A 24,386-nucleotide genomic window follows, 5' to 3' on the forward strand; every position below is an offset into this window, starting at 1 on the left:
TTAGAATTCATTTTGATGAACATCATCTTCTCCACACTTTCTGGAAGTAACCTCGTACGCTGATTGCTGACAAGGTGAGCGGCTGCACTGAACACTCTTTCGGAGTACACACTGGAGGGAGGGCAACTTAGGTAGAATAAAGCCAGTTTGTGCAAGGGCCTCCAAATTGCCTCTTTTTCCTGCCAGTATACGTATGGACTGTCTGACGTGCCTACTTGGATGCGGTCACTCATATAATCCTCCACCATTCTTTCAATGGTGACAGAATCATATGCAGTGACAGTAGACGACATGTCAGTAATCGTTGGCAGGTCCTTCAGTCCGGACCAGATGTCAGCACTCGCTCCAGACTGCCCTACATCACCGCCAGCGGGTGGGCTCGGAATTCTTAGCCTTTTCCTCGCACCCCCAGTTGCGGGAGAATGTGAAGGAGGAGATGTTGATGGGTCACGTTCCGCTTGACTTGACAATTTTCTCACCAGCAGGTCTTTGAACCTCTGCAGACTTGTGTCTGCCGGAAAGAGAGATACAACGTAGGTTTTAAATCTAGGATCGAGCACGGTGGCCAAAATGTAGTGCTCTGATTTCAACAGATTGACCACCCGTGAATCCTGGTTAAGCGAATTAAGGGCTCCATCCACAAATCCCACATGCCTAGCGGAATCGCTCTGTTTTAGCTCCTCCTTCAATGTCTCCAGCTTCTTCTGCAAAAGCCTGATGAGGGGAATGACCTGACTCAGGCTGGCAGTGTCTGAACTGACTTCACGTGTGGCAAGTTCAAAGGGTTGCAGAACCTTGCACAACGTTGAAATCATTCTCCACTGTGCTTGAGTCAGGTGCATTCCCCCTCCTTTGCCTATATCGTGGCCAGATGTATAGGCTTGAATGGCCTTTTGCTGCTCCTCCATCCTCTGAAGCATATAGAGGGTTGAATTCCACCTCGTTACCACCTCTTGCTTCAGATGATGGCAGGGCAGGTTCAGGAATGTTTGGTGGTGCTCCAGTCTTCTGTACGCGGTGCCTGAATGCTGAAAGTGGCCCGCAATTCTTCGGGCCACCGACAGCATCTCTTGCACGCCCCTGTCGTTTTTTAAATAATTCTGCACCACCAAATTCAATGTATGTGCAAAACATGGGACGTGCTGGAATTTGCCCAGATGTAATGCACGCACAATATTGGTGGCGTTGTCCGATGTCACAAATCCCCAGGAGAGTCCAATTGGGGTAAGCCATTCTGCGATGATCTTCCTCAGTTCCCGTAAGAGGTTGTCAGCTGTGTGCCTCTTATAGAAAGCGGTGATACAAAGATTAGCCTGCCTAGGAACGAGTTGGCGTTTGCGAGATGCTGCTACTGGTGCCGCCGCTGCTGTTCTTGCTGCGGGAGGCAATACATTTACCCAGTGGGCTGTCACAGTCATATAGTCCTGAGTCTGCCCTGCTCCACTTGTCCACATGTCCGTGGTTAAGTGGACATTGGGTAAAACTGCATTTTTTAGGACACTGGTGAGTCTTTTTCTGAGGTCTGTGTACATTTTCGGTATCGCCTGCCTAGAGAAATGGAACCTAGATGCTATTTGGTACCGGGGACACAGTACCTCAATCAAGTCTATAGTTGCCTCTGAATTAACGATGGATACCGGAACCACGTTTCTCACCGCCCAGGCTGCCAAGGCCTGAGTTATCTGCTTTGCAGCAGGATGACTGCTGTGATATTTCATCTTCCTCGCAAAGGACTGTTGGACAGTCAATTGCTTACTGGAAGTAGTACAAGTGGTCTTCCGACTTCCCCTCTGGGATGACGATCGACTCCCAGCAGCAACAACAGCAGCGCCAGCAGCAGTAGGCGTTACACTCATGGATGCATCGGAGGAATCCCAGGCAGGAGAGGACTCGTCAGACTTGACAGTGACATGGCCTGCAGGACTATTGGCTTTCCTGGGTAAGGAGGAAATTGACACTGAGGGAGTTGTTGGTGTGGTTTGCAGGAGCTTGGTTACAAGAGGAAGGGATTTAGTGGTCAGTGGACTGCTTCCGCTGTCATCCAAAGTTTTTGAACTTGTCACTGACTTATGAATGCGCTGCAGGTGACGTATAAGGGAGGATGCTCCGAGGTGGTTAACGTCCTTACCCCTACTTATTACAGCTTGACAAAGGCAACACACGGCTTGACACCTGTTGTCCGCATTTGTGTTGAAATAATTCCACACCAAAGAGGTGATTTTTTTGTATTTTGACCAGGCATGTCAATGGCCATATTCGTCCCACGGACAACAGGTGTCTTCTCTCGGGTGCCTGACTTAAACAAACCACCTCACCATCAGAATCCTCCTTGTCAATTTCCTCCTCAGAGCCAGCAACACCCATATCCTCATCCTGGTGTACTTCAACACTGACATCTTCAATTTGACTATCAGGAACTGGACTGCGGGTGGTCCTTCCAGCACTTGCAGGGGGCGTGCAAATGGTGGAAGGCGCGAGCTCTTCCTGTCCAGTGTTGGGAAGGTCAGGCATCGCAACCGACACAATTGGACTCTCTTTGGGGATTTGTGATTTAGAAGAACGCACAGTTCTTTGCTGTGCTTTTGCCAGCTTAAGTCTTTTCATTTTTCTAGCAAGAGGATGAGTGCTTCCATCCTCATGTGAATCTGAACCCCTAGCCATGAACATAGGCCAGGGCCTCAGCCGTTCCTTGCCACTCCGTGTCGTAAATGGCATATTGGCAAGTTTACGCTTCTCATCAGACGCTTTCAATTTAGATTTTTGGGTCATTTTACTGAACTTTTGTTTTTTGGATTTCAGATGCTCTCTACTATGACATTGGGCATCGGCCTTGGCAGACGACGTTGATGACATTTCATCGTCTCGACCATGACTAGTGGCAGCAGCTTCAGCACGAGGTGGAAGTGGATCTTGATTTTTCCCTATTTTACCCTCCACATTTTTGTTCTCCATTTTTTAATGTGTGGAATTATATGCCAGTATCAATAGCAATGGCCTACTACTATATATACTGCGCACAACTAAAATGCACCATAGGTATAGAATGTAGATGGATAGTATACTTAATGACGACACAGAGGTAGGCACAGCAGTGGCCTTCCGTATCGTACTACTATATATAGTATACTGGTGGTCACTGTGTCAGCAAACTGCAAAACTAAAATGCACCACAGGTATAGAATGTAGATGGATAGTATACTTAATGACGACACAGAGGTAGGCACAGCAGTGGCCTTCCGTATCGTACTGCTATATATAGTATACTGGTGGTCACTGTGTCAGCAAACTGCAAAACTAAAATGCACCACAAGTATAGAATGTAGATGGATAGTATACTTAATGACGACACAGAGGTAGGCACAGCAGTGGCCTTCCGTATCGTACTACTATATATAGTATACTGGTGGTCACTGTGTCAGCAAACTGCAAAACTAAAATGCACCACAGGTATAGAATGTAGATGGATAGTATACTTAATGACGACACAGAGGTAGGCACAGCAGTGGCCTTCCGTATCGTACTGCTATATATAGTATACTGGTGGTCACTGTGTCAGCAAACTGCAAAACTAAAATGCACCACAGGTATAGAATGTAGATGGATAGTATACTTAATGACGACACAGAGGTAGGCACAGCAGTGGCCTTCCGTATCGTACTGCTATATATAGTATACTGGTGGTCACTGTGTCAGCAAACTGCAAAACTAAAATGCACCATAGGTATAGAATGTAGATGGATAGTATACTTAATGACGACACAGAGGTAGGCACAGCAGTGGCCTTCCGTATCGTACTGCTATATATAGTATACTGGTGGTCACTGTGTCAGCAAACTGCAAAACTAAAATGCACCACAGGTATAGAATGTAGATGGATAGTATACTTAATGACGACACAGAGGTAGGCACAGCAGTGGCCTTCCGTATCGTACTGCTATATATAGTATACTGGTGGTCACTGTGTCAGCAAACTGCAAAACTAAAATGCACCACAGGTATAGAATGTAGATGGATAGTATACTTAATGACGACACAGAGGTAGGCACAGCAGTGGCCTTCCGTATCGTACTGCTATATATAGTATACTGGTGGTCACTGGTCAGCAAAACTCTGCACTGTACTCCTCCTATATAATATTAATTATACTGGTGGTCCCCAGTCCCCATAATAAAGCAGCACACTGAGCACAGATATGGAGTGTTTTTCAGGCAGATAACGTATACTGGTGGTCACTGTCAGCAAAACTCTGCACTGTACTCCTCCTATATTATACAGCTGCTCCCCAGCCCTCCCCACAATTAAGCAATAAAGCAATCAAGTTCAACAATAAACGGAGAGGAGGCCAGCCACGTCCTCTCTCTATCATCTCCAATGCACGAGTGAAAATGACGGCGATGCGCGGCTGCTTATATAGAATCCGAATCTCGCGAGAATCCGACAGCGGGATGATGACGTTCGGGCGCGCTCGGGTTAGCCGAGCAAGGCGGGAAGGTTCGAACCTGCCTCGGACCCGTGTAAAATGGGTGAAGTTCGGGGGGGTTCGGTTTCTGAGAAACCGAACCCGCTCATCACTAATATATATATATATTTATTTATTTATATATGCATGGTTAGGATATGTGTGTTTTATTGTGTATTACATTATGTATATCCATGAATGCTAGGATAATGGTATTCTTCTCGTGTACTGATCGCTCTATTGATTAAGCTCTAGATTGGCCGTGACGAGTTGGTTTTCGATCCCCTCAAGGAGTCCGAATATTATTCTCTTCCCAACGCGGAGAGAACATTATGGCAGTCAACTCCAGGTCGACGCAGAGCCCGGTCGCAAAGGATCATACACAGGAAGCTAAGTGATATTTTATTTCTTTACATTCTCCTTATTTGCATTACATGCTCATGTGGGAGGGTTGTATTCAGGTAGGCATCCAATAGAATTACCCTACTCACACTGGGTAAGCTTGCTTATGTTGTTCCTACTTTTAACATTGCAGCAGGCTGCCGCGTGACAGCAGGAGGTGTAGCCGGGTAAGTACTGAGGTTGTATCCGGGAGATACTCGGGGATGTATACAACTGTTTGGTGAGCCCTCTGGTCAGTCACTCTCGGCGGATACACCCTGGTAAGTCTACTTTCGTGAGTTAGCCTCCTTCACAAAGGTTGGTGACGCATTCTTTTGTGAGATGCAGTCGTTTTCACCGGTTCGATACCGTTCTTTGTTCCTTTTCTGGGCAGACAATGGAAGGTTGGAAGGTAAGAGTTCTGCAGCCTTGGTAGGTTCGCAGAAGTGGATGTCGTTTTCTGTTTCCAACACATCCACCACTGGTCGCTGAGTCTATCTGGCTAGTTCCCACTCCAGGAGCGCTCGTCTAATAATTTTAGTTAGTCCAGGAATAGACTAAGACTTATGAGTTATTTATAGAATCGAATTGGGGAGCATTCTGAGTTACGGTTGTTCCCCTTTCTGTTTTTTCTAATGGATCTGGCCGTTCCCTCTGGATGGGGAGGTAGTACGCTACGTCTTACAGAGGGGCGTCAGGTTCAGGACATTGTCCGGTTGTCCCTGTATAAAAGTGCAAATCGTTGGTTCTCTCTGACTGTTCTTCGACACAGGGATTGGCTGTTGTTCCCACCGACACAGTTGTCGGAGGTGGGTTTTAGAGTAGATACTGACCGGTTAATGTTCAGGGTTTTTTTCCTGTGGTAAGAGGCATCAACGTGTTCTGTTACTAAAACAGATGGGTGCGGCCTACGAGGCCTGTTTTGGTGAGAAGGTCTATCGCCAGAGTGGCTTTCAAGGGGCCGGTTGAAATTGTGGTCCGTGTTTCCCCTGCGCATGCACCGGAATATAATCCTAAAGGCCAGGACATCACTCCTGTGGTGTCTGCTCGGTGTTCTTCTTCTAGAGGGATGAAGGTTCGGGATCCAAGGTTAGATCCTGGTATCCGTGCATAAGGATATCCGAGGCTGGGGAGTAGGCCTTGCAAGGGACGTATTTCCAGAGGTTAAGGTTAAGTTGGAAAGCTTGTCTGCAATAAGCTTTCTTGATTTAAGAGATATTGTCGACGAACGTATTCTCGTGTTCGGCCCATGTTAGTTCTGCCAGACAACTTATCAGCAAGGGCGTGAGTAAGCCGCTATGACGGAACGAGAAGCAAAGCGGCAATGGCAGAAGATGCACAGTTTTGCCGTGGGGCAAAAAGTCTGGTAGTATTCATGCCGGGGGTTAGTGAAGGAGAAATAGATTCCCCTGCTGACGCGATCTCCATCCGAAAAAAAAATTCAGTCATCGTCGAGAAGTTTTCACAGAAGTGACATCTTTTGTGGAGGGTCGCAATTGGTCATGTGGCCTCTCCTATTTCATTCTTTCGGATGGTGATAAACGAAAGTAGTACATAGGTTCAGGCGATCCTCTCGGATCTGATTTAGCCAAGGAGGTTTTGCTATCCCGTTTGGTCATGATTTGCTCATGGGAGTTTCCTGCCCTCTTCCTTTACGGGAGGAACTGTTACAACTAGATCAGGGCGTGTATCAAGACTTACCGCTAATGCGTCTGCCATATTCTAAGCCGGAAGGATGTTCTCAGTGAAGCCGTTTCCTCAATGTCTCAGGCTAGAACAGAAGTAACGGCAAAGTCTTACCGCCGTGGTTGGCATAATTCTGTGTCTTGGTGTGAATCCAGGATGGTTCCTACGGAAGACTTTCACCTAGGTAGTTATTATCCATACAAGCCATGGTGGATGCAGGCCTACAGTTAGGCTCCATTTCGGTGTAGTATGGCCTTATTATTTCTTAAAATTCTCTCTTGGAAAGTGGTCATGCTATTGGCTTTGGCGTTCGCAAGGTGGGTGGCGGACATGGTGGGTTTGTCTCACAAGAACCTTATTTGATCTTCCAGGTAGACAGAGAGGACTTGTGAACTCGGATTGTAGTTCTACCAAAGAGTGGTTCCTGGGTTTCGCAGAAAAAGTCTGTTTTTTGATACCGGTGGTTCCTTAGGCATTAGCTGATTCGGAGTCCCTCGGTGCTGCCGGGGATTTGAATATTTAGGTCGCCAATTTGGATCAGTTTGGAGAAACAGAGGCTCTGTTTCTCCGGTATGCTCCCAACCCGCTGGGGGTGACTGCAGTATGCAGTCTGTTACACGCTGAATCTGTGATACGTTTTGGCATGTTGTTTGATGGTTGGATTGCTGTGACCGAAGTCAGTGGAAGCCCACTCTAATGGAAAGATGGGTTTTTCTTGGGCGGATGCCCAAGGAGTCTAGGCGGTTCAACTTTGCAGAGCGGATTATTGGTCGGGATCAAACGCTTTTGCTATGCTCTACGTGTTTGATACCATGATTGTTGGGGACCTCTTTGGTTTGCTCATTCGGTGCTGCAGAGTCGTCCGCACTCTCCCGCCTGTTTTGGAGCTTTGGTATAAACCCCATGGTCTTTTTGGAGTCCCCAGCATCCTCTAGGACGTATGAGAAAATAGGATTTTGGTACCTACCGGTAAATCCTTTTCTCTTAGTCCGTAGAGGATGCTGGGCGCCCGTCCCAGTGGGTACGGGGTCTGCAGTTAGTGTTTTGGTTACACCCTGGTGGGGTGTCTTCTCTGTCAGGCGGTTGCTACCGTTTTTTTCATGCAATGGCATGCGGGGTCTTATTTTTGCTTATGTGGACACACGCTTTGGGTTACATATTCGCTCAACATGTGGCTGTGGTTTGTTCATGCTGTGGGCTGGTATTCTACTGAATGCTATGTTCTACGGTGTGTTTTAGGTGTGAGCTGGTAGGACACTCACCGTGTTATAACAATAAGTTCTTTCCTCGAAATGTCCATCTCTCCTGGGCACAGTTTTCTAACTGAGGTCTGGAGGAGGGGCATAGAGGGAGGAGCCAGTTCACACCCAGTTTAAGTCTTTATAGTGTGCCCAGGCTCCTGCGGATCCGTCTATACCCCATGGTCCTTTTGGAGTCCCCAGCATCCTCTACGGACTAAGAGAAAAGGATTTACCGGTAGGTACCAAAATCCTATTTTACGCTAATCTGTACAGTCATTAGTGACTTTTCAATATCAGTTATAATTCTTTAGATGCATTTCAGTACTGCAAACCTAGCACAGTATAAATCTTCCTTTCTAAATCCAATTTAGAAAATGATTCTCAGAGTTACAAAATAGTGACTTGAATGGGAAGCAAAGACAGAATTTGACATTCATATGTATCAAACACTGATTAATCAACATGAAATTACTGGTATGTTTATACTAAAGCAAACATGTCACTGTGCTCTCTTTCACCACTCCTGTCGCCATATAAGAGGTGCTTCTCTAATTAAACAAGGAGACAGCGAGGACAGGCAAACTCGCTAATACAGGTTGAGTATCCCATATCCATATATTCCGAAATACGGAATTTTGAGTGAGAGTGAGATAGTGAAACCTTTGTTTTCTGATGGCTCAATGTACACAAACTTTGTTTAATACACTTAGTTATTAAAAATATAGTATTAAATTACTTCCAGGCTGTGTGTATAAGGTGTATATGAAACATAAATGCATTCTGTGCTTAGACTTGGGTCCCATCACCATGATATCTCTTTATGGTATGCAATTATTCCAAAATACTAAAAAATCCGATATCCAAAATACTTCTGGTCCCAAGCATTTTGGATAAGGGAGACTCAACCTGTATTACATAATTATTAGCTTATCCCAAACTGTTTTGCTTGTAAGAGAAGTGCAAAGCTTAGTTGTAATAAGTCACACTTGTCGTGACAATACATGTTTTAATTATCATTTCTTGTCAGGAATTTCTATCTTCTCTACAAAGTTTATACCATGCTAAGCTGGGCACTGTTGACTTCATAACTGCATGGGAAGCTGCTAGAAAGGAAATCAATACATGGGTTTCAGAACAGACAAAAGGTTAGTATGTTATTTGAATTAATTTGGAAGATTTTTTGGAGGATGTCAGGTAATTTCTGCCAAATGTGCAGCACCCTAAACTGAAGCACAGGAAATGTAATTTGTAATAATATTTTTTATTTGTCAGATTACTGTAGGTCCAGATGTCCAAATATGTTGCAGGCAACAGTTCTCAGTGATTACACATAACCTGTAGCCTGCCAAATGCATCTAATGCATCCTGATAGGAATGCCCACGCATACTGCCATGAAGGGTTATGGGTTAGGGGCTTGTTAGGCGAGTGTATTAAAGGTTAACATCTAAAAAGAAGATAGAAGGATAGTTGAAGGTATGGTAAATGAAGATTAAATACTGTGACAGGAATCACATAGACCGGATAAACTCCACCAGTTTCTTTATTTTTGTTTAGGCTGAACAGCACAGGGATATTTCAGCGTAGCAGTTCAGGTTTACATCAGTACAAGTGCATAGCAGTACAGGATCACATCAGTACAAGTGCATAGCAGTACAGGATCACATCAGTACAAGTTCATAGCGCTACAGGTTCACCTTGGTACAGGTCCAGTGGCTCTAACGTCCCTGCAACTGCCCACCCCCTCTCCCCCTCTTCTGGATGCTAGTCACCGTCAGAAGCATTGTTCACTTGTGCCTGGAACCCTTTTAACACACTCTTACAGGTTCCTGTAATTATCTGCTTCTCAACCATGAACAACAGCAACACCTGACCTGGATTCTCATTAGCCACAATGCTGCAATTCCAAATCCATGTCAGATCTGTGCTGTCTCTGCCACAATACATTTTAAATAGATGTTTTTAACTTAGATCATAGATCGATAGATAGATAGTCCACAAATAAAGCCACATTCACAGATATCCAATTCAGTCAATTATGCTGGTGTGCAGTCATGCACTGTATCGCCAGGCAATCCTGTAATATCCCGGAGACTTACATATGGTTTCAGGCATATATGAGAGAGCACTCACAAGGCTTGTCATTGAAGGTGAAAAATTTGTGACATTTTCGATCCTCTCAGGGACATTTGTCTAGAAGTGGAAAGTGCTTAGTGCAAAGGTGCAAAGCCATCTGTCTGTACAGGTGGGTCTATTTATACCAAACCTCATCCCATCATCCACACACATATGGCGTGCCTACATTGGATAGTCTGTCTTAGTGGTCAAAGGGGACATTTCTCACTGTTGGGAGCCAGAGGTACCTATCTGTGGTGCTGTGATCAATTGACCACTTTTTAGGTTTTAATATACTGATCTATGTTTCTTTCAAAACATTGATCAAGGTCTTTGTGACAGGTGTTCAGTGTGAATGAAGCAGAGGCAGAACTCTGGGAGGCAACGGAGTCATCTGCCGCCGGGCTCCTACTCTGAAGGGGGGCACCTCTCCTCCCATTCTGTGACACCATTGAATTAAGTTAATTAATAGCTGTCGCTGTCTTTTCAGTGGCTGACTTCCTCACTGGTCCCTGCACCTTACAAATCACACCCGCTTTATTATACTGTATATACACATTTTACAAGTATCACATCCAGAATTAGAAACCACAACCTAATACACTGGAAGCAGACACCTTACTGATGAAGCTGTTTGCTCCTGTATAGGAAATATGAGAACTTTAACTATACGAAGATATTTTTCTGACAATTACACGTAACTTCATATAGTTAGAATTCTCATGATTCCTCTACAGGAGCAAATAACTCCATCAGTAAAGTGTCTGCTGTTAATGTAACAGGTCATGGGTTCTAATCCTGGGTATGACTGCTAAGAAATGTGTGATTTAAAATAAAAGACAATTTAAATGTATAAATACAGTATATACATTTTTTTCAGAACACTCCGTAAACACACACGCACGCACGCACATACATACATACATACACACACACACACACACACACACACGTATATACGCACACATATATTTATCTTAATATAGGAAATAGGGGGGCACCAATATTTATCTTGCCTCCGGGCAACAGTGACGAACTTACGCCACTGGAATGAAGGGCTGGTTAGCTCCCTGTTACACTGCTCTGTTATTGCTGCTATTGGAATAGACTGGTCCCCCAGTGATGTCATCAGTGTGGGCACACCATATGGGTGTGGATGATGTGATGAGGTTTGGCACAAATAGACCCACCCCTACAGACAGATGGGTTTGCACCTACTCACTAAGCACTTTACACGTCTTGACAAAGGTCCATGAGAGATTGAAACGTCAACTTCTATGAGTGTTTTGCTGCTATGAGTTAATAAACTTGTTTTTAACCTTCAATGACAAGCCTTGTGAGTGCTCTCCTATATACAGTACCTGAAAATAGATAATAAATATTTTTTGTACAACTTGTACTGTGCTGTATGTAACTGTTTGCGCTGTAGGTGTAGTCCTTTGACTACTGGAAGGAGAAAAGAAAAGTCAATTTGGAGGCCCTTGTACAAACTCGTTTTGCATTACTTACGCTGCCCACACTCCAATGTGTACTCAAAAAGAGTTTTCAGCACAGCCAGGAACCTTGGGAGGCGTAGTAGGCTATTTCCTCAAAATGTGGAAAAGATGATGTTCATCAAAATGAACTACAAATTCCACGAGGAAGACCTTTACCGGTAATTACATCAATGTACACAGAGACTTCTGTAATGGTGGATTCCAGCGGTGATGAATTAATAGTGTGTGAAGATGATGTAAACACTGAGGAGGGCGAGGATGATAATGGCAATGACATCTTGCCAGTATAGAGATCATTGACAGCACTGTTAGATTAGCTGCCTTAAACTAATTGGTAACTTGTTTTGTGGGGGCCCAAACAATCAAAAACTTCAGCCACAAAAGTCCCTCTCACTTAAGTGCTTGGTGTGTTAAACTGTGCATTTTCTTTTTTAATATCCAACATAAGGGAAAGTGGGTGGGGGGCCCAAGGACAATTCCATCTTGCACCACTTTTCTTTTCTGCTACTGCTATGTTGCAAAGTTTCATATAAACTGCTGTGCGTATGTGCTGTCGCTTAGTAACAGCCAGCTTGCTGCAACCATTGGCATAAACTGGATGAAAACAATATTGTAAAGTGGTCATAACTGTCAATAAATGAATGTTATTGAGGTTAATAATACCGTAGAAACAAAAAAGGCCCAAATTATGTAGCTGTTTTTATACATTTTTGGAAAAAAAAAATACAGAATCAAAACACTTGAGGGCGGTTTTGGCAAAACCAAAACACGAAGTTAATACAGATCCAATTCCAAAACACGGGGGTTGGCACACAGCTCTAATCTTGTCTGCCACAGACTTTTAAACCTATTTATTACCTTTGATCACTACTTCACCTCTGAATCAGAGGCGTCACTGGGTGTGGTGACACCCGGAGCGCACTCTGTACTATTATACACACACACACACACACACACATACATCGTCGGCATCCGGGAAAGGGCGTGGCCTAATTTAAAAGTCCAGTGCTGCTGTATAAGTCCAGTCCAGTGGTGCTGTCTTGTGCTGCATCAGTCCAGTGATGGTGTCCTGTGTTGCCAAAAGTCCAGTGGTGGTGTCCTGTGCTGCCATAAGTTCAGTGGTGCTGCTGTATATGTCAAGGGGTGCTGTCCTGTGCTGTATTATTATTTACTCCAAATAAAGGGGTTATTAATATTTAATCCAAATAATTTGTACAGGGTTTGCCCTGTGTGGTGCAGGGGTACGCTCTCCTGTGCCGCGTATTATTATAATAACTCCAAATAAAAGGGTTATTAGCCAAATAATTTTTACAGGCTTTGCTGTGTGTGTGTGTGTGTGTGTGTGTGTGTGTGTGTGTGTGTGTGTGTGTGTGTGTGTGCTCTCCTGTGCTGCATATTATTATAATAACTCCAAATAAAGGGGTTATTATCCAATTTTTTTTTACAGGCTTTGCCTTGTGTGGTGTAGGGGTACACTCCTGTTCTGCATATTATTATAATAACTCCAAAAGGGCTATTATCCAAATAAGTTTTACAGGCTTTGCCGTGTGTGTGTGGTTTAGGGCAGGGCCGCTTCTAGACCTTGTGGCGCCCAGGGCAAAATTTTCATTTGGCGCGCCCCCCTCCGCCTTCCCCGATAGGTAAAACAGAGTTGGTGCGTGCCCAAAAATATGGGCATGACCACAGTTATGGACCCTGTAGTTGAGCCCCCAGTAGTTGTGCCCCCTGTAGCCGTGCCGCCAGTAGTTGTGCCCCAGTAGTTTGTGCCACCAGTAGATTTTACCCCAGTAGATTTGTCCCCTGTAGCTGTGCCCCTGTAGTTGTGCCCCCAGTAGATATGCCCCCAGTAGTTGTGCCTCCTGTAGTTGTGCCCCCAGTAGATATGCCCCCAGTAGCTGTGCCCCCAGTAACACCGCTTACAAACACTCACAAAAAAACCCACACAATACTTACCAGCCCCGCTCATGTTTCCTGACCGCTGCTGCGCTGTCTCTGGCCGCCCACTCCTCTCTATGGGAGAGATGTCATGACGTCTTTCCCATAGCAGTGCCACACAGACACTAGAGGTCAATTATGACCTCTAGTGGCTACAGCGGGCGCCCACACAGCCCGCGGCTCCTGCTGAAGGGAGCGGGATGCGGGTGGGCGGCGGGCACCTGCGGGGCTGTCTGCATCCGCGTCCATGGGCTGCAGTGCCCCAGGCGCCCGCCCTGCTTGCCCGTGCCTGGGACCACTCCTGGTTTAGGGGTACGCTCTCCTGTGCTGCATATTATTATAATAACTCCAAATTAAAGGTTATTATCCAAATAATATTTACAGGGTTTGCCCTGTGTGGTGTAGGGGTATGGAGGAGAACAAAAATTTGGTGGATAAAATATGGAAAGATCAACCACTTCCTCCTAGTGCTGAAGCTGCTGCCACTAGTCATGACATAGACGATGAAATGCCATCAACGTCGTCTGCCAAGGTCGATGCCCAGTGTCATAGTAGAGTGCATGTAAAATCCAAAAAGCCAAAGTTCAGTAAAATGACCCAAAAAAATTAATTTGAATCATCTGAGGAGAAATGTCAACTTGCCAATATGACATTTACGATTCGGAGTGGCAAGGTACGGCTAAGGCCCTGGCCTTTGTTCATGACTAGTGGTTCAGCTTCACATGACGATGGAAGCCCTCATCCTCCCGCTAGAAAAATGAAAAGAGTTAAGCTAGCAAAAGCACAGCAAAGAACTGTGCGTTCTAAGATGGTATCACAAATCTCCAAGGAGAGTCCAAGTTTGTCGGCGGTTGCGATGCCTGACCTTCCCAACAGTGGACGGGAAGAGGTGGCTCCTTCCACCATTTGCTCACACTCTGCAAGTGCTGGAAGGAGCACAGTCCAGTTTCTGATGTTCAAATTGAAGATGTCACTGTTGAAGTACACCAGGATGAGGGTATGGGTGTTGCTGGCGCTGAGGAGGAAGTTGACGAGGAGGATTCTGATGGTGATGTGGTTTGTTTAAATCAGGCACTGGGGGAGACACAGAGGCAGAACTCTGGGAGGCAACGGAATCATCTGCCGCCGGGCTCCTGCTCTGAAGGGGGCACCTCTTCTCCCATTCTGTGACACCATTGAATTAAGTTAATTGATAGCTGCCGCTGTCTTTTCAGTGTCCGACTTCCTCACTGGTCCCTGCACCTTACAAATCACACCCTCTATTATACTGAATATACACATTTTACAAGTGTCACACCCAGGATTAGAAACCACAACCTATTACACTGGAATCAGTCACTTTACTGATGAAGCTGTTTGCTCCTGTATAAGAAATATGAGAATTTTAACTATATGAAGATACTTCTCTGACAATTACACGTAACTTCTACTTCATATAGTTAGAATTCTCATAACTCCATCAGTAAAGTGTCTGATGTTAGTGTAACAGGTCATGGGTTCTAATCCTGGGTATGACTGCTAAGAAATGTGTGATTTAAAATAAAAGATAATTAAATGTATAAATACAGTATATACATTTTTTTCAGAACACACGCACACATACATACATATATATATCTATCTTAATATAGGAAATAGGGGGCACCAATATTTATCTTGCCTCCGGGCAACTGGGACGAACTTACGCCACTGGGGAGACAGTTGTTGTTGTCCATGGGATGAATAAGCCCTTTGACATGCCTGGGCAAAATACCAAAAAAGCCACCTTTTCTGTGTGTCAAGCTATCTGTTGCCTTTGTCAATCCATAATAATTAGGGTTTAGGAAGTTAACCACCTTGGAACATCCTCCCTTATACGTCACCTGCAGCGCATTCATCATAAGTCATTGTCAAGTTCAGAAACTTTGGGTAATAGCTTAAGCAGTCCACTGACACCTAAATGATGTGGTTTTGTTTGTTTGAATATTATTTATCTGTGAGGATGAAGGGGTGGGAATCTGAGGATAAGGATGACATCTTGCCACTGTAGAGCCAGTTTGTGCAAGGAGAGATTAATTTTTTTTTGTTTTTTTTTGTTGGGGGCCCAAACAAACCAATCATTTCAGCCACAGTCGTGTCGCTGAAATGATTGGTTTGTTAAAGTGTGCATGTCCTGTTTATACAAAATAAGGGTGGGTGGGAGGGCCCAAGGACAATTCTATCTTGCACCTCTTTTTCTTCTTTGCATTATGTGCTCTTTTGGGCCTAGTTTTTAAAAGTGCCATCCTGTCTGACTCTGCAGTGCCACTCCTAAATGGGCCAGGTGTTTAAGCCGCACACTTGGGTTGCTTAGCTTAGTCATCCAGCTACCTCATTGCACCTCTTTTTCTTCTTTGCATTATGTGCTCTTTTGGGCCTAGTTTTTAAAAGTGCCATCCTGTCTGACACTGCAGTGCCACTCCTAGATGGGCCAGGTGTTTGTGCTACCCACTTGGGTCGCTTACCTTAGTCTTCCAGCGACCTCGGTGGAACCTTATGGCCTAAAAACAATATTGTGAGTTGTGAGGTGTTCAGAATAAACTGGAAATGAGTGGAAATTAATGTTATTGAGGTTAATAATACCGTAGGATAAAAATTACCCCCAACTTCTGTGATTTTAGCTGTTTTTATGTTTTTTTCAAAAATCATCCAGATCCAAAACCAAAACCCGAAATGGTGGTTTTGGCAAAACCTGTCCAGATCCAAAACACGAGCAGGGATCCAGATCCAAAATGAAAACACAAAACACGAAAAGTGCCAGCCGCACATCTCTACTTAAAATGTGCCCTTGCTACATCTGGATTTGAGGATCTACTTTGAATGTATAATATTAAGCTGTATCCTTGCTACATCTGGATTTGAGGATCTACGTTGAATGTATAATATTAAACTGTATCCTTGCTACATCTGGATTTGAGGATCTACGTTGAATGTATAATATTAAACTGTATCCTTGCTACATCTGGATTTGAGGATCTACGTTGAATGTATAATATTAAACTGTGTCCTTGCTACATCTGGATTTGAGGATCTACGTGTTGGCCATTCTGGCCCACATAGTATTGGTCAGAGGGATACTGTTATCGTGCCCTGACACAAAGTTTAATTATAAATAATATAATGCTAATACATAAAAAATAGTAGTGTTTATTTCCTTTAAAAAAAATATCCCAACTACAGTTCTCACACATTGCATTTGCAACACTTGTTATATGATTTAATATATTTAATATCATATATATATATATATATATATATATATAAAATATCTGGCATCACTGTGAGGAACTTTTGTGGGACTGTAAGATTCTAACCTAAACTGCTAATAACCTTTACATATTAAAAACGACATCATTTATTTTTAGGGAAAATTCCAGAAGTGCTGCCTGCAGGATCAGTGGATGCATCTACCAAATTAGTGCTAGTGAATGCTATATATTTTAAAGGGGACTGGGCTAAGAAATTCGATACCACAAATACAAAAGAAGTGCCATTCAGATTAAGCAAGGTAACATTTTACTTTTTTTTCAACAAGTCATTATAGCCTATGGGGGGTCATTCCAAGTTGATCGCTAGCTGAAAATGTTCGCTGCGCAGCGATGATGCAAAAAAATGGAACTTCTGCGCATGCGTATGCGGCGCAGTGTGCACACGCGACGTACTTTCACAACAGCCGAAGTAGTTTCACACAAGGTCTAGCGAAGCTTTTCAGTCGCACTGCTGGCCGCAGAGTGATTGACAGGAAGTGGGCATTTCTGGGTGTCAACTGACCGTTTTCAGGGAGTGTTCAAAAAAACGCAGGCGTGGCTGGGCAAATGCAGGGCATGTTTGTGACGTTAAATCCGGAACTGAATAGTCTGAAGTGATCGCAAGCGCTGAGTAGGTCTGAAGCTACTCTGAAACTGCACAAAATTATTTTGTAGCCGCCCTGCGATCCTTTCATTCGCACTTCTGCTAAGCTAATATACACTCCCAGAAGGTGGCGGCCTTTGCGTTTGCACGGCTGCTAAAAACAGCTAGCGAGTGATCAACTCGGAATGACCCCCTATGTTATTACTTTGTAAACAATGTGTTATTTATCCTATTTCTATTTGCCTCTGACTAGCTTTTTATGTGTCCTCCACATAAAACTGATATGAACGTGCCAATGCTTGTCTACCATCTTTTTCTAGTGGAGTGTAAACCATCCTTTAGGAGCCTCTTTATGATCCGCTATGGGTCCATCACACGTTTTTTGTAGCGGGACCACTCTTTATTAGGGGCAGATGGGGAAGTCTAATATTCAGCAAACTCCAAAAACTGACCGATAGGGGTAAATAACACGACTACTTTGGTAGCATTGTTAGGGATCACAGGTACAGCTGTTTTTTTTGGAGCAGCTGTCCCAGAACAGGAGAAATACATGTTTTCTCCAGCAGTCAAGTATCCTCCACCACCATTTGCGCAAATTGGATACAGGCTCCTAACATGGCTGGTACTAGACCAAGTGGAGCCCAGGGTGAAAATTTACTTTAGTGACCCCCCCCCCCACCACCACCACCACCACACACACACACACACACACCTACACACACCCAGTGGCGTTAGTTCGTCCCAGTCACCTGGAGGCATGATAAATGTTGGTGCCCCCCTACATATACACACACATACCATATGTAGCTATCCGGAACTCAGGGTGAACAGTAGCAGCGTGCTCAGGTACCTTTGCCAATAGTAATATAGATACACATAGAAAGTGGATGCACTCCAAGTCAGTCATTACAATAAAACAAACACCAGCATACCTTTATAGTAAACCTACAGTGCTCCCTCACCCGCCAGTGGGTCTCGATGGAGATGCTTTGGCGCAGCGGTGTGCCGATATAATTAGTGTTCACTCTAGGATTTTTTTAGGGCAGGGTGCTGATCATGGGGAGGGCACATGTTTCATTCAGGAGGGCACATTTTTAAGTTAGATAGGTAAACTTAGGTACATACTATAATGCTTGGTGCTCCCATTCCTATAGGGTAAAGCACGGACAGTGCGCGCCGAAGGCGCGCAGCAAAAATTTAGGGGCAATGTTTCGTGGGGAAGGGGCGTGGCCACATAATAGTGGCAATTCACATTACACCACACAGTAGTGCACCTAATAGACATTGCACCAGGTAGAACCTTCTATACACACTGCGCCAGGTAGAGCACGTTATACATATTTCACCAGGAAGAGCTCTGAGGCACACTGCACCAGGTAGAGAGCACTGAGGCACACTGCACCAGGTAGAGAGCACTGAGGCACACTGCGCCAGATAGAGCACATTATACACATTGCACCAGGCAGAGCACTGATGCACACTGCACCAGGTAGAGAGCACTGAGGCACACTGCACCAGGTAGAGAGCACTGAGGCACACTGCGCCAGATAGAGCACATTATACACATTGCACCAGGCAGAGCACTGATGCACACTGCACCAGGTAGAGAGCACTGAGGCACACTGCACCAGGTAGAGAGCACTGAGGCACACTGCACCAGGTAGAGAGCACTGAGGCACACTGCACCAGGTAGAGAGCACTGAGACACATTGCACCAGGTAGAGCACTGAGACATATTGCACCAGGTAGAGAGCACTGAGACACATTGCACCAGGTAGAGAGCACTGAGACACATTGCACCAGGTAGAGAGCACTGAGACACATTGCACCAGGTAGAGAGCACTGAGACACATTGCACCAGGCAGAGAGCACTGAGACACACTGCACCAGGTAGAGAGCACCGAGACACATTGCACCAGGTAGAGAGCACCAGGTAGAGAGTACTGAGATTGAAGTTTACAACTGTAGTACTTACAAGGTAAATTTAGCCCAGGACACAGAGGGGGAGCGCTGATCACCGCCACACTTGCGGAGCTGCATTAAAGATGGCGACCTGTTGATCCTCCCTGGCGTCTCCGAGTCCTTTTAAACATTCATACACAGGAGGGCTGGGTTTGCCTCGGCGGGAGAGGCAAACCCAGCCCTCCTGTCACACCAGATCATGAGCAGACCTATAGTCTGCTCGCAGAGGAGGGGAGATGCTGTCAGTCACTGTGTCAGCGCAAGGCTGAGACAGCGGCGGCTGACAGCTACGGACGGGCGGGGCGGGCCGTGGGGGACTCTCATGTGCTTACCCGGTCGGGCGGTGCATGGCTGGGTCCGGCGGCGTGGCCCGGCGGGCAGCAAACGGCGGGGCGGCAGGGCGCACAAAAACGGGCCGGGGCGGGATTCAGCTGTCTAAAAAAGGGGCAGGGCGCAGCGCCCTGTGAAAGACACCTAGCGTGAACACTAGATATATATAAAAAAAATACACAAACGCCTCATTCACTTAAAAACACACGCTGCTTTCACTTAAAAACACACATGCCTCTTACACACACGCCTCCTTCACTTAAAAACACACACACGCCGCATTCACACACACACACACATGCCTCCACTTAAAAACACACACGCCGCTTTCACTTACACAGACACATGCCTCACACACACACACATGCCTCTCACACACACACATTCAGAAACAGACACCCCTCCATATATTTGTAAGGTAGCGTGTACCCAGACCAGGTGTGAGCCTCCTTTAATCCTTGCCTCTCACACACATACCTCTCACTTACACACACACATGCCACTCACTTACACACACACACATGCCTCTCACACACATGCCACTCACTTACACACACACATGCCTCTCACTTACACACACACATGCCTCTCACACACATGCCACTCACACACATGCCTCTTTTACTTGAACACACATCTTTCCTTAAAAAAAAACACACACACACACACACACACACACACACATACACACACACCTCACTTAAAAACATGCACACACAAAACACAGTGCTTCCAACATTTATTAAAGCCCCCCCCCCCAGCACCCCCAACTACACCTCTCCCCCACCCCCCACACAGTGCCTACCTTTGGCTACCATCAGACTGAGAGAGGAACTTCTCCGGGCTGGCTTGCTTAACTGGCAGGGCCCGGGAGGAGCTGCGCTCTTGAGCTCCCCATAGCTGCAGCCAGTGCCAGTGTATACACAGGAGGCAGCTTCCGTGTCACTGACACAGCTCCTCCGTCTGCAATAGAAGCGAGCAATCGTCAGGCAGGGGAGGAGATGTGCCCCCTTGTGGCCAGGAGCCCGGCGGCAGCCGACTCCACTGCTTCCCACAGTTCCGCCACTGCACACACCATACATTAAATGAACATATCTCAATTTAAGCATAAGGATACTGTATGTAGTGCACATCATGGCATGGGTTACTTCACACACTGCATACTTTTTCCTGCATTTTGCATCTTAATTCAATAACAGTGTACTAAGTACTTGGTACAATTTTTTCTGACCTCTCTATACACTATGCTGCATTACATACCCCTCTATATCTGACACTAAATTACTGACCCCTCTATACTACATTACTGACTGTATATCCTACATTACATCACTGACCTCTCAATACACTATGCTACATTACTGACCCCTCTATAGCCTACGCTATCTTACTGACCCCTCTATACCCTACACTACATTACAGACCCCTCTATACCCTAAACTACATTACTGACTCTATATCCTACACTACAATACTAACCACTCTATACCCCACACTACATTACTGCCCCCTCTATATCCTGCACTATAGTACATGACTGACCCCTCTATACCTTACACTACACCACTGACCCCACTATACCCTACACTACATTACTGATCCCTCTATACCCTACACTACATGATTGCCCCCTCTGTATCCTGCACTACAGAACATGACTGACCCCTCTATAACTTACACTACACCACTGACCCTACTATACCCTACACTACATTACTGACCCCTCTATACCCTACACTACATGACTGCCTTCTCTATATCCTGCACTACACTACATTACTGACCCCTCTATACCGTTCATTACATTATTGACCACTCTATACCCTATACTACATTACTGACCCATCTATATCCTATACTGCATTACTGACCCCTCTATACCCTACACTACATGACTGCCTTCTCTATATCCTGCACTACACTACATTACTGACCCCTCTATACCATTCATTACATTATTGACCACTCTATACCCTATACTACATTACTGACCCATCTATATCCTATACTGCATTACTGACCCCTCTATACCCTACACTACATGACTGCCTTCTCTATATCCTGCACTACACTACATTACTGACCCCTCTATACCGTTCATTACATTATTGATCACTCTATACCCTATACTACATTACTGACCCATCTATATCCTATACTGCATTACTGACCCCTCTATACCCTACACTACATGACTGCCTTCTCTATATCCTGCACTACACTACATTACTGACCCCTCTATACCGTTCATTACATTATTGACCACTCTATACCCTATACTACATTACTGACCCATCTATATCCTATACTGCATTACTGACCCCTCTATACCCTACACTACATGACTGCCTTCTCTATATCCTGCACTACACTACATTACTGACCCCTCTATACCGTTCATTACATAATTGACCACGCTATACCCTATACTACATTACTGACCCATCTATATCCTATACTGCATTACTGACCCCTCTATACCCTGTGCTATATTACTGACCACTCTATACATTACACTACTGACCCCACTATAACCTGCACTACATTACTGACCCCTCTATACACTACACTACATTACTGACCTCTCTATACCATACATAACATTACTGACCCCTCTATATCCTACACTACATTTCTGACCCCTCTATATCCTACACTACATTACTGATCCCTCTATACCCTGCACTACATTATAGACCCCTCTATACCCTACACTACATTACAGATTCCTCTATACCCCGCACTACGTTACTGACCACTGTATACCATACATTACATTACTGACTCCTCTATATCCTCCACTACATTCTAACCCCTCTATACCCACCACTACATTACAGACCCCTCTATACCTGCCACTACATTACAGACCTCTCTATACTCGCCACCAGGGGCGGATCCAGAAGAAAATGATAGGGGGGCACCATGGAAGGGGCAAGTACATTTGAGTGCGGCTTCGGTGCATGTGAGGTGGCGCTTCTTATACAGTGCCCACAGTTGTAGCGCTCATTATCCAATGTACACTGTACTGGTAGTGCCCCTTATATAGACCCCATAGTAGTGGTGCCCCTTATGCAATGCCCGTATTGCCCCCAGTAGTAATGTTGCCTGTAGTAATGCCCGCAGTCATTTAGCGCCCTAGTAGTTATGCCCCCAGTGGTAATGCCCCTGCAGTTATGACCCCAGTAGTTTACCCCCCCCCCTTTAGTTTAGCCTCCCAGTGATAATGCCCCCAGTAGTTTGCCTGCTTGTAGTTTAGCCACCAGTAGTAATGCCCCCCTGTAGTTTGCCCCATTGTAGTTTAGCCCGTGTAGTTATGCCCCCCTTGTAGTTTAGCCCCTAGTAGTAATGCCCCAAGTAGTTTGGCCCCCCTGTAGTTTAGCTCCCAAGTAGTAATGCCCCTGTAGTTACGCCGCCAGTAGTAATGCCCCTGTAGTTGCACCGCCAGTAGTAATGCCCTCATGTAGTTTGCCCCCAGTAGTTAGCCCCTTTGTAGTTGACCCCCAGTAATAATGTCCCCCAGTAGTTTTCCCCCAGTAGATGCCCCCAGTAATAATGTCCCCCAGTAATTTGCCCCCAGTAGATGCCCCCCAGTAATAATGTCCCCCAGTAGTTTGCCCCAGTAGGTGCCCCCCAGTAATAATGTCCTCCAGTAGTTTGCCCCCAGTAGTAATGCCCCTTAGGAGTTTGCCCCAATAGATGACCCCCCAGTAGTAATGCCCCCAGTAGATGCCCCCCAGTAATAATGCCCCCAGTTGTAATACACCCAGTAGATGCCACCAGTAATAATGTCCCCCCAGTAGTTTGCCCCCAGTAGATGCCCCCCAGTAAAAATGTCCCCCAGTAGCTGCCCCCAGTAGTAATGCCCCCAATAGATGATCCCCCAGTAGTAATGCCCCCAGTAGATGCAGGTAATAATGCCCCCAGTAGTTTGCCCCCAGTAGTAATGTCCCTTGTTGATGCCCCCCCCCAGTAGTAATGTCCCCCCGTAGTTTGCCCCCAGTAGATGCCCCCGCTGCACCAAGGAAGAAAAAAAACATCATACTTACCGAGCCCCGTTCCCGCTTCCAGACCGCTGCAGTACTTCTCTCTTGGCGTCCTCTCATCAGCACTATGAGAGAGACGTCATGACTGACGTCTCTCCCATAGCGCATGCCGCACAGTGACAGCGCCGGAAGCCAGAGCTCAGTACTGAGCTCCTGCCTCCGGCTTTCGGTGAGGAGAGACGGGCGCCCGCTGGTAACACAATCTCAGCGGGTGCCCGTCATCTCCCTGTGCGGCGCCAACGTCGGGGGACGGATGCCACAAATGACAGGGGGGGCACGGGCCCGAGTGCCCCCCCCATGACCCGCCACTACATTACAGACCCCTCTATACCCACCACTATATCACTGACCCCTCTATATCCTACACCACTTTACTGATACCTCTATAACCAGCACTATAGTACTGACCTGTCTGTAAGCTACACTACACTGTAAAACATCACTATACTACCATTCTACAATATACTATACTTATAAAAGAGAGAAACACTGGAAAAAAATCTAAAATGCCCACAGCCAAGCAGCATGTACTTCCCATGCCCTCATGTGCCTAAATGTCCCCAGCAACTTTGTCATGCCCCATCATCGTGTTCCCCACAAGCTCCTGTTTGCCCAATATGCCGCAAGCATATCCCTAACATGCCCCCTCTGTGCCTTAAAGTGCCTCCGAAGTCCCCACCCCCACCCCCCCGCAGCTTGTTGCACATATGCCCCCAGCATCTCCATGGCACTCCCCCTCTACATCAGCGTGTTCCCCAAATGCCCCCATGTACCCAAAATGATGCCCTCATCATCTCTGTGACATGCGCCTCTGTGACAATAATGCCCCCAGCAGCTCTGTGGTATCCCCACCCCACAGCGTATTCC

The 24,386-nt window shown here is 45.7% G+C and overlaps 1 protein-coding gene across 3 annotated transcripts in view; it reads left to right on the forward strand.

The window, feature by feature from the left end:
- Positions 1-24,386, forward strand: part of SERPINB1 (serpin family B member 1) — a 75,744-nt gene that overhangs the window by 37,760 nt on the left and 13,598 nt on the right. For all 3 annotated transcript variants that reach the window (XM_063923040.1, XM_063923042.1, XM_063923043.1), the window contains 2 exons: positions 8,795-8,912; positions 16,695-16,837. In XM_063923040.1, the coding sequence (XP_063779110.1) occupies positions 8,795-8,912; positions 16,695-16,837 (261 nt within the window). The remainder of the gene's footprint in view (positions 1-8,794; positions 8,913-16,694; positions 16,838-24,386) is intronic.

The sequence above is a fragment of the Pseudophryne corroboree genome, chromosome 5, assembly GCF_028390025.1.
Source record: "Pseudophryne corroboree isolate aPseCor3 chromosome 5, aPseCor3.hap2, whole genome shotgun sequence".
Lineage (NCBI taxonomy): Eukaryota > Metazoa > Chordata > Amphibia > Anura > Myobatrachidae > Pseudophryne > Pseudophryne corroboree.